Here is an 11,693-nt window from a genome sequence, read left to right on the forward strand (position 1 = left end):
ACTGCTACTGCAAGCTGCGTCCCCTGCACCACCTGAAGAGGAGGAGGAGGAGGAGGAGGAGGAGGAGGAGGAAGAGGAAGAGACACAGCGTCCTTCTGCAGAAGCTCAACCTACGGAAATAACAGCAAAACAAAAACAGCGACAATTCAGCAGCGTTTGGATGGAGCGGCTGTGACGTCACAGTCCCGCATTGCCCTCTCTTGCCTGTCTGTCTGTCTGTCTGTCTGTCTGTCCGTCTCCCTCCTTCCTGCCCGCATCCCTCCGTCGCATCATGGGGAACCGGGGCATGGAGGACCTGATCCCGCTGGTCAACCGCATGCAGGACGCCTTCGCCGCCATCGGACAGAACTCGAGCCTCGATCTGCCGCAGATCGCGGTGGTGGGAGGACAGAGCGCGGGGAAGAGCTCCGTGCTGGAGAACTTCGTGGGGAGGTGAGGGTGGAAGACCGAGGGTGGAGGATGGATGGATGAGGAGAGATAGGGATGGATGGATGGAGGTGGGAGGGGTGGGTGGATGGATGGGTGGAGGAGGGAGGGAGGGATGATGGATGGATGGATGGAGGAGAGATAGGGATGGATGGATGGAGGAGGGAGGGAGGGATGGAGGAGAAGAGAGGGATGGATGGAGGAGGAGGGATGGATGGAGAAGTTGAACAGTCTCGTGTCACGACACAAATTCAGTTCAGATGAATCCAGATCCTCCATCCCTCTCTCCTCCTCCATCCCCCACCACTCTCTCCTTATCCCTCCATCCCTCTCTCCTCCTCCATCCCTCTCTTCCCCTCCATCCCTCTCTCCTCCTCCATCCCTCTCTTCTCCTCCATCCCTTTTCCCTCAATTGCAGCTCAATTGGCTGCATCCAAAATGTACCCATCCACTTATTATTATTATTATACAATATTATTATTATTATTATACATGATTTAACAATATATTACTATACATTGTTATTATTATACATTATTATACAATGTATGATTATATCATTATTTGCTTATTATTATACATCATTATTATACATTGTTATTATTATTGTCATACATTATTTTTAGTTTTAGTATTAATATACAATCTATTATTATGTTATCATTATTTGCTTATTATTATAATTATACATTTTTATTATTATACATTGTTATTATCATTATTGTTATACATTCTTATTATTATTATTATTATTATTATTATTACTAGACAGTGCCACTGAAGGAAGGAGGATACACTGCAGGTTCCTTCTCTTTCTTCTTCATACCTCCTTCCCCGCTGCACCGATGGAGTTGAGCTGCAGTACCAGGGTCGACGCCAGGGGCAGCAGTGCTGTGCCATCAGGCTCTGGCAGTGAATCACCTCCATGTTTGTCTGTTTCTCCTCCTCCACCAGGGACTTCCTGCCTCGGGGATCAGGCATCGTCACACGGCGCCCCCTGGTGCTGCAGCTCATCAACTGCCCCACAGGTGAGTCTGATGGTCCTTCATCAATACAGTCTGATAGTCCTTCATCACTACAGCCTGATGGTCCTTCATCACTACAGTCTGATGGTCCTTCATCACTACAGTCTGATGGTCCTTCATCACTACAGTCTGATAGTCCTTCATCACTACAGCCTGATGGTCCTTCATCACTACAGTCTGATGGTCCTTCATCACTACAGTCTTATGGTCCTTCATCACTACAGTCTGATGGTCCTTCATCACTACAGTCTGATGGTCCTTCATCACTACAGTCTGATAGTCCTTCATCACTACAGTCTGATGGTCCTTCATCACTACAGTCTGATAGTCCTTCACCACTACATTCTGATAGTCCTTCATCAATACAGTCTGATGGTCCTTCATCACTACAGTCTGATAGTCCTTCATCACTACAGTCTGATGGTCCTTCATCACTACAGTCTGATGGTCCTTCATCACTACAGTCTGATGGTCCTTCATCACTACAGTCTGAAAGTCCTTCATCACTACAGCCTGATGGTCCTTCATCACTACAGCCTGATGGTCCTTCATCACTACAGTCTGATAGTCCTTCATCACTACAGTCTGATAGTCCTTCATCACTACAGTCTGATGGTCCTTCATCACTACAGTCTGATAGTCCTTCATCACTACAGTCTGATAGTCCTTCATCACTACAGTCTGAAAGTCCTTCATCACTACAGTCAGATAGTACTTCATCACTACAGTCTGATAGTCCTTCATCACTACAGTCTGATGGTCCTTCATCACTTCAGTCTGATAGTACTTCATCACTACAGTCTGATAGTCCTTCATCACTACAGTCTGATTGTCCTTCATCACTACAGTCTGATGGTCCTTCATCACTACAGTCTGAAAGTCCTTCATTACTATAGTCTGATGGTCCTTCATCACTACAGTCTGAAAGTCATTCATCACTACAGTCTGATAGTCCTTCATCACTACAGTCTGATGGTCCTTCATCACTACAGTCTGAAAGTCCTTCATCACTACAGTCTGATGGTCCTTCATCACTACAGTCTGATAGTCCAGCATCACTACAGTCGGATAGTCCTTCATCACTACAGTCTGATGGTCCTTCATCACTACAGCCTGATGGTCCTTCATCACTACAGTCTGATAGTACTTCATCACTACAGTCTGATGGTCCTTCATCACTACAGTCTGATAGTCCAGCATCACTACAGTCGGATAGTCCTTCATCACTACAGTCTGATGGTCCTTCATCCCTACAGTCTGATAGTACTTCATCACTACCGTCTGATAGTCCTTCATCACAGTTTGGAGGTTGCTGCAGATGAACTTCAGGTTCCAGATAGTTGTGATTTCACCTTGAGGCGTGATGTAGTACTGTACAGTACAGTGTATATTTCACTGAGTTAAAGGTTCAGTATGAGGTTGTCATGGAGATTGAAGGATTGATTGGAGGTTCAAGTAACAGAAAGCAGCTGAAGCAAGGCACTCATTAGACCTGTAGTAGTACCTGTAGTACCTGTAATACCTATAGTAGTACCTGCATTACCCATAGTAGTACGTGTAGTACCTGTAGTAGTACCTGTAGAAGTACCTGCTGTACTGTGTGTTTCAGAGTACGCAGAGTTCCTGCACTGCAAAGGGAAGAAGTTCATCGACTTCGATGAAGTTCGTCTGGAGATCGAAGCCGAGACGGATCGAGTGACGGGTCAGAACAAAGGGATCAGCCCCGTCCCCATCAACCTGAGGGTGTACTCCCCCAACGGTACCACACAGAGTACACACTGAGTACACACCCGCTCTATACTACACACTATACAGACCCCCAACAACACCCCTCCTCCTCTTGCCCCCCTCCCCCAGTCCTGAACCTCACCCTGGTGGACCTCCCCGGTATGACCAAGGTGCCGGTGGGGGACCAGCCCCCGGACATCGAGCAGCAGATCCGCGACATGTTGTTCCAGTTCGTCACCAAAGAAAACTGTCTGCTGCTCGCTGTGTCGCCCGCCAACTCTGACCTGGCCAACTCCGACGCCCTGAAGATAGCCAAGGAGGTGGACCCACAGGGTACGTGTCTGTCTGTCTGTATGTCTGTCTACACTCTGTCTGTCGTCAGGGCATACCTCGCTCCGCGTGGGTTTTGTTTTGGATGTGGTTTATCCAATCATGGTGAGTGGAGCGAAGCCATGTTTCACCTTCCAATGGTTGAGAGTAACACAATCGTTATTTATCCAATGAACAGCGAGCTGCTTTCTCTGGCTCTAGCGCTGGTGTGGTGTTGCGTGCCGCCTGCAGCACGGCTCAAGAACGGCAACGCAGCTTATGAAACCCGGCAAAGATACGGCCTCAGTTAAGGAAGGATTGAGGAACTAATGGTTGCAGCACTGAGTGGATGGAGGAAAGCGGTGGAGACCGGACGCCATTTGGCACTTGGTGCCACAAATGAAGGAAGCCGGAGGCCGCTTGCTGCACGGCGCTGCGGGAGGCGGCTGTACAGCACCGATGGAAAGAAAGTGCTGGTTTATCATCAGTTAGACCCCAGTCATAAAGCTGCTGCCAGCACTGCCCCCCAAGCACCACGTCACCGGAAGTGACCGTTACCGCCGGCAACGTTGAACTGATTTTCAGAAGGAAGCACTTAAAGTTACTAATTGTTAACTTGCCACTTTAAAGTTACAGTATTGTACACAGTTCATTCAGAACGCAAAGTACATACTGTGACAGAGAGAGAAATCCATCAGAGCAGTTCTTCATGAGGTTGAGGTTCAGGGTCTGACGAGGATAAACAAACTGATGACAACTAGTACCTCTACTTTTATTACTAGTACCTCTACTTTTATTACTAGTACCTCTACTTTTATAACTAGTACCTCTACTTTTATTACTAGTACCTTTACTTTTATAACTAGTACCTCTACTTTTATTACTAGTACCTCTACTTTTTTTACTCGTACCTCCACTTTTATAACTAGTACCTCTACTTTTATAAGTAGAGGTAGTATAAGTAGAATGACTAGTTTTGTAACTAGTTTGACAAGTTTTATAATTAGTATTTCTAGTTTTATAAGTAGTATGACTAGTTTTATAACTAGTATAACTAGTCATACTAGTTATACAACTAGTCATACTAGTTGTATAACTAGTGTGTGTGTGTGTGTGTGTGTGTGCAGGACAGAGGACCATCGGAGTGATCACTAAATTGGATCTCATGGACGAAGGAACCGATGCCAGAGACATTCTGGAGAACAAACTGCTGCCACTACGCAGAGGTGAGACAGGAGGAGGGTGAGGTAGGAGGAGGGTGAGACAGGAGGAGGGTGAGACAGTTGTGTTCATGATCAGATTTCAAATGAACAAATGAAATAAAAAGGAAAATCAACATTGATCATTTGTTTAAAATGATTCTAGTTCCAACCAATCAGAGCATGACAGAGTTAGGCTCCGCCCCCTTCACATCAAAATACTGTGTGTGTGTGTGTGTGTGTGTGTGTGTGAGAGTGTGTATGTGTGTGTGTGTGTGTGTGTGTGTGTGTGTATATGTGTGTGTGTGTGTGTGTGTGTGTATATGTGTGTGTGTGTGTGTGTGTGTGTGTGTGTGTGTGTGTGTGTGTGTGTGTGTGTGTGTGTGTGTGTGTGTGTGTGTGTGTGTGTATATGTGTGTGTGTGTGTGTGTGTGTGTGTGTGTGTGTATATGTGTGTGTGTGTGTGTGTGTGTGTGTGTGTGTGAGTGTGTATATGTATTTGTGTATTTGTGTGCAGGCTACATCGGTGTGGTGAATCGCAGTCAGAAGGACATCGACGGCAGGAAGGACATCAGTGCTGCTCTTGCTGCTGAGAGGAAGTTCTTCATGTCACATCCATCGTATCGCCACCTGGCGGAGCGCATGGGTACTGCATACCTGCAGAAAGCCCTCAACCAGGTACTACACAGTAGTACATGCAGTACCACACACAATACTACACACAGTTGTACAGACAGTACCACGTGCAGTACTACACAGTTCTTGAATACATCTTCCGATGCACCTGAACACATCATCAGTGATGTAACCTGGTATCCTCGTCGTACACCCTCTCCCAGGCGACACCACCTCTCAAAATCATACACCCTCTCCCAGGCGACACCACCTCTCAACATCATACACCCTCTCCCAGGCGACACCACCAGGGTTGCTGGGACGGTGGTGTGCGTTCAGGTGCCATTGGCTTGTCCTCATGGACCTTCTCTCTGGATGCAGAGCCACCTCCAGGCTTTCTCAGCTGCTTGGCTGATGTTGTTGATGGCTCTGCTCCTTCCTCCTCCTGTGATGCCCGGTGCACCAGGGCTCTGTGCAGGGAGTGACCCACAAATCCTCTGCAGCCCACTTCACCGTGCAGCACCTGGCAGCACCGGGCAGCACCGGGCAGCACTGGGCAGCACCTCGCCTTCCAGCCGTGCTCTCCACAGCTGATGACCAGATGTTGATGTTTGGTCGGCTTCCTTCCATGAGCCTCCCCGAGCCCCCGTCCTTTCATGGCCCTGTCCGCTCCATGATGACCGTGGTGTTGGTGGCCTCAGAGACCAGAAGTAACTCCGGCCTCAGGGTGGTGCTGACAATGTGCTGCAGGAATCTCAGCTGTTGCTACAGGGGCAATGAGGCTGCCAGTGCTGCCGCCTCCTGAGTCCTGTCCTCGGCTGCAGCTGCCGATCCCCTCGCCGATGGCTTCTGCAATCGGTTTCAGCACCTGTACTACACACAGCAGTACACGCAGTATTACACACAGTACTACACACAGTATTACAGACAGTACTGCACACAGTACTACACACAGTAATACACACAGTACCACACACAGTACCACACTACCACTGCACCCCCCCTTCCCAAAGCCCTCATTAGGACCCACAGTGCCTCCTCTGGTTTCCATAGCAACTGACCAATCACATCCGCGACACGTTGCCTGCGCTGCGCAGCAAACTGCAGAGTCAGCTGCTTTCCATCGAGAAGGAGGTGGAGCAGTACAAGAACTTCAGACCTGACGACCCCAGCCGCAAGACCAAGGCCCTGCTGCAGTACGACCACACAGTACTACACACACTACTACACTCTATTACACTCTACTATACAGTACTACACTGTAGTACACACAGTACTACACAGTACTACACACTGTGTGTGTGTGTGTGTGTAGGATGGTGCAGCAGTTCTCCGTGGACTTTGAGAAGCGGATCGAAGGTTCTGGAGATCAGATCGATACCTACGAGCTTTCAGGGGGAGCCAAGATTAACAGGGTGTTCCACGAGCGCTTCCCTTTCGAGCTGGTCAAGGTACACACTGTACTACACACTGTACTACACTGTACTACACACTGTATTACACTGTACTACACACTGTACTACACTGTACTATCCTTTCCCTGTGTGTGCAGTTGGAGTGTGATGAGAAGACTCTGAGGAAGGAGATCAGCTATGCCATCAAGAACATCCACGGAATCAGGTTTGTTGACACTGTTTTACTGAGAGGAGGAGTCACCAGGACTGGACTGACCTGTGTACCCTACACCCTGCTCCTCCTCCTCTGCTCCTCCTCTGCTCCTCTTCTGCTCCTCCTCTGCTGCTCCTCTGCTCCTCAGGACCGGTCTCTTTACTCCTGACATGGCCTTTGAAACGATAGTGAAGCGTCAGATCGCTCAGATCAAAGAACCGTGTCAGAAATGTGTGGATCTGGTCATTTCTGAGCTCGTCAACACTGTGCGCCAGTGCACCCAGAAGGTACGCTATGCTACCATATGCTACGCTACCGTACGTTACCCTATGATCTCCTATGCTACGCTACGACACACTATGCTACGCTACACTATGCTACGATACGGTATGTTCCACTACAATATGATATGCTACAATGATATGATATGCTATGATGTACTAAAATACGATATGCTGCGTTGATTGACACAATACACTGCAATTAATACCATGTGCTTCGATCAATATGATACGATACATTGCGATGGAAATTATACGATACATTGCAATTGATATGATACGATACACCGCGATCGATTATAATACGATATGATACGATATGATACGATATATACGATATGATACAATATGATAGGATGTGATACGATTTGATACGATATAATATGATTGTAATAAGCTTCACAGGTTCTGTAGATACTGTAGCTTATCTAATATTGAGGACACGGCGTGTATCCTTTTAGTAGCTTTATTCCCAACAATTCCTCTTGCATAGAATCAGGGATTACCAGTCGCTCGCCTTTCATCAGCAGTCCATCAGCAATCAACAGGTCCTGGCGACACTGCCAGTACTGCTGAAGCTCTGGTGTGAGAGCCTTCCTCGTAGGCCATCCATTTTGCACCAGGTTCTTTAGTCTTTTGCAGATACTGTCTACATCTTGTGCAGCTCTGATCTGAGCCAGCCTCCCTTCTGATGCAGGTAGGTGCTCCATCACTTGGTTGACATAAGCACCGACATCCTTCTCCAGCTGTGTATCTTCCACTGTTAGCGGCGCTTGGATCGGAGCCCTGGACAGTGCGTCTGCTGTGATCAGGTTCTTCCCTGGTACATGTTCAATCTTGTATGTAAAGCGAAGCAGTCGCAGTCTGAATCTCAGGATTCTGGGGGCAAGTCATCAAGGGCTCTGCTGCCCAGCAGGGAAATGAGGGGCTTGTGGTCTGTTCGAATAAGAAAGACCATCCCTATTAGATAAGACCGAAAGCGCTCACACGCCCAGGTCAGCGCCAGTGCCTCTTTTTCAATTTGTGCGTATCTACGCTCCGACTCCATCATGCTGCGTGAGCAGAGGGCCACCGGATGCCATTCGCCTGATGGTTGCTTCTGAGACAGAACCCCTCCGAGTCCAAATGAGGAAGCGTCCGCCGCAACTTTTGTCGGTCTGTTTGGGCAGTATTGTGCCAGCACTGTGGCTGAGCTCAGCTCCCGACGGAGCTCCTCGAATGCCCGCTGCTGCATGCGCCCCCACGCCCAGTCACTGTCAGATTTGAGCAACTCTCTTATGGGCTGTGAGAGCTCAGCAATGAGTGGCGAGAATTTCCCAACATAATTCACCATGCCCAAAATCTTCTCACACCTGCAACGTCTGTGGGTGCGGGCATCTGTGTGATTGCTGTAATTTTGAGTGTCAGCCCTTCCTTCTGTAGTCTCTCCAACACTCTACTCAGTCTGTGGTCATGCTGTTCATGCGATGATCCAAAGACAAGAATGTCATCTGCATGACAAACTGTTCCTTCCAGTCCTGCCAGCATCTGTGTCAGCCTCTTCTGAAAGTGCTCGGGCGCTGACGAAATTCCAAATGGCAATCTGTGAAAACAGTACCTCCCGAACGGTGTGATGAAGGTCGTCAGGGGGACTGATTCTGGGTGCAGGGGCACCTGCCAGAAGCCAGCTGTGGCGTCAAGTTTTGTAAACACTTTCGCATCTGACAGCTTGGCGAGGGTTTCGTCCACTGCCGGCAGAATGAGCCTTTCACGGCAGACATATTCATTCAGGTGGGTCAAGTCCACGCAGATTCTTATATTTCCGTTGGGCTTTGGTGCCACAACAATCCCTGCGCACCACTCTGTCGGCTCATCGATGGGCGCAATCACTCCCAGAGTCTCCATTCTCTGGAGCTCCACTTTGACTTTGTCTAGTAAGGGTATAGGCACACGACGGGGCAGTGACAATGCATAGGGCTTGGCATCCTCCTTCACTTTAATTTTGTACATGCCTTCCAGGCATCCTAGGCCTGTGAACACTTTGGGATACAGCTTTTTGATGTCAGCTGTCTGAATAGTGTCAACTGTGTAGGCTTACTGCAGTGCTTCAATTGCTGGCAGACCAAGTAGTGGGGTAGCTAATCTTTCTATTACAAACACTGGCTGTTCAGTTGTCTTGTTTTTGTATTTTAAGGTTCCCTTGAACTGACCACCCACTTGTAGAGCGCTGTTGCCTGGTCCTAGCAGTCTCTTTGTTGCAGCGGTGAGCGGGCGATGCTGCTTCTTTGAGTAGACTTTAGCTGGGATGGCTGTCACGTCCGCTCCTGTGTCCAGCTTAAATGTGGTTTGTTGACCATTTAGCCTCAGTGTCTTCTGCCATGTTTTTGACTGACCACCAGCTGACACCCTGCCTATGAAAACAGTGTCTACATCATCCTCTTCCTGGATTTCATCCACACTGCTTAGCTTTGTTTTACAGAGGGCTGCATAGTGGCCTTTCTTGTGGCATTTCCGGCACTCTGCATCCCTTGCAGCACAGTTGTTTAGGGAATGTGGTGGTGCTTTGCCACACCGTCCACAACTCTTTTGCCCTTTTTCATTGTCCTGTTGACCCTGACCCTTGCCTTGGCTTTTCCCTGTCTGTGTGTGTCTCTGAAACTTTTTCTTAAATTTCATCATGTCCACATTAGCTTCTCTTTGGTCTGGGCTGTTTGTGTCACGCACAATGGGCTGCTGTTTCTTAACCTCTTCATGCTGTCTTATTTCCAGTACAGCTTTTGCCAGTGTTAACTCACTGTCCATCTGCAGACTCTCTGACAGGCCCTGGTGTCTTATGCCTGCCACCAACCTGTCTCTAATCAGTTCTTCCTGCAGTGCACCATATTGGCAGTGTTCTGCTAGTTTGTAAACTGCAGAAATAAACGATTCAGCCGATTCACCTGGCTCTTGGCTTCTTTTGTTAAATCTGCATCGTTCATAAATCACATTATGTTTGCAAACAAAGTATTTATCAAAGGCTTCTTTAACACTGCCGTATTTCTTTTGGTCTGCATCACTTAAGCCCAATGTGCCCAGAATGTCATCAGCTTGATCACCCATGGTGTAGACTAAGGAATTTACTTGATAGTCTTCGTCCTTTTTGTCCAATCCTGCAGTAATTCTGAATCTTTCAAACCTGCGGATCCAGTTGGGCCAGCTGGGAAAGTCTGAGAAGTCAAAATTCTCTGGTGGGCTTATGGAGAACAGGGAATCCATCATCTTCGTTTTTGTTTTTCTTTGTTTTGTTTTTCCTCAAAAAAGTAAAATCAAAAATCCTCAAAGCAGGATCACACGCGATGTTTTGCTCTCTACACCAGCACTGAGTCTTAAACTGTTTCCCCGACTCGGGTAGCTATTAGCTTTTAGTTCTGCTACTACTGTTTCTAACAACTAGTTTAGCTCCTTTAGCTTAGCCTTTTCCGACCGGGACTTGTTATGCAAACGTCCATGTAATAAGCTTCACAGGTTCTGTAGATACTGTAGCTTATCTAATATTGACGAGACGGCGTGTATCCTTTTAGTAGCTTTATTCCCAACAACTCCTCTTGCATAGAATCAGGGATTACCAGTATGATGTGATACGATATAATACAATATGATACGATGTGATACGAAGTGATACAATATAATACGATATTATACGATATAATACGATATGATACGATATGATACGATATAATACGATATGATATGGTATAATACGATATAATACGACGTGATACGGTATAATACGATAAGATGCGATATGATACAATATGATATTCTGTGATGTGCTACGATACGCAGCTTCAGTATGATACACTTCGCTGCGAACGTTACGATATACTACAATCAATGCGATATACTACGATTCATACGATATACTACGATCAAAACGATCGGCTACAATCAATACCATCGAGATTATACGCTGCAATTTATATGATACAATGCGATATGCTACGATCAACACTACACTGTGTATACTGTTATGAACTGTATTACACTGTGTACTGTACTGTACTACACTGCACTGTATACTATACTGTACCACACTGTCTACTGTACTGTACTGCACTCTATACTGTACTATGTGTACTGTACTACACTGTCTACCTTACTGTACTGTACTATACTGTACTATGTGTACTGTACTACACTGTCTACCTTACTGTACTGTACTATACTGTACTATGTGTACTGTGTACTTGCAGCTGGCCCAGTACCCCATGTTGAGGGAGGAGATGGAGAGGATCGTCACTCAGCACATCAGAGACAGAGAGAGTCGCACCAAAGACCAGGTACCAGCAGCTGCTCCACCTGCCTCCACCACCCAGCTCCACCCAACTCCTCCAGCTGACTTCACCCAGCTCCACCACCCAATCCCTCCACCTGACTCCTCCACCCAACACTTACAACTCCAACCGACTCCACACAACTCCACCACCCAACCCCACCCGCCTCCACCCGACTCCTCCACCCGACTCCTCCACCCAACCCCTTCA

General features: G+C 47.4%; 1 protein-coding gene across 1 annotated transcript in view; it reads left to right on the forward strand.

Moving 5' to 3' along the window:
* Positions 1-271: 271 nt before the first annotated feature.
* The window catches only part of LOC307232632 (dynamin-1-like), a gene marked incomplete at both ends in the record, with an annotated part of 18,846 nt that continues 7,424 nt past the window's right edge, over positions 272-11,693 (forward strand). Inside the window, 11 exons of the mRNA XM_080003733.1 lie at positions 272-432; positions 1,381-1,454; positions 3,061-3,210; positions 3,309-3,512; positions 4,616-4,714; positions 5,205-5,365; positions 6,356-6,498; positions 6,618-6,753; positions 6,855-6,922; positions 7,059-7,197; positions 11,403-11,489. Coding sequence (XP_079859859.1) covers positions 272-432; positions 1,381-1,454; positions 3,061-3,210; positions 3,309-3,512; positions 4,616-4,714; positions 5,205-5,365; positions 6,356-6,498; positions 6,618-6,753; positions 6,855-6,922; positions 7,059-7,197; positions 11,403-11,489 — 1,422 coding nt within the window. The remainder of the gene's footprint in view (positions 433-1,380; positions 1,455-3,060; positions 3,211-3,308; positions 3,513-4,615; positions 4,715-5,204; positions 5,366-6,355; positions 6,499-6,617; positions 6,754-6,854; positions 6,923-7,058; positions 7,198-11,402; positions 11,490-11,693) is intronic.

The sequence above is a fragment of the Zeus faber genome, assembly GCF_960531495.2.
Source record: "Zeus faber genome assembly, chromosome: 7".
NCBI classification, from domain to species: domain Eukaryota; kingdom Metazoa; phylum Chordata; class Actinopteri; order Zeiformes; family Zeidae; genus Zeus; species Zeus faber.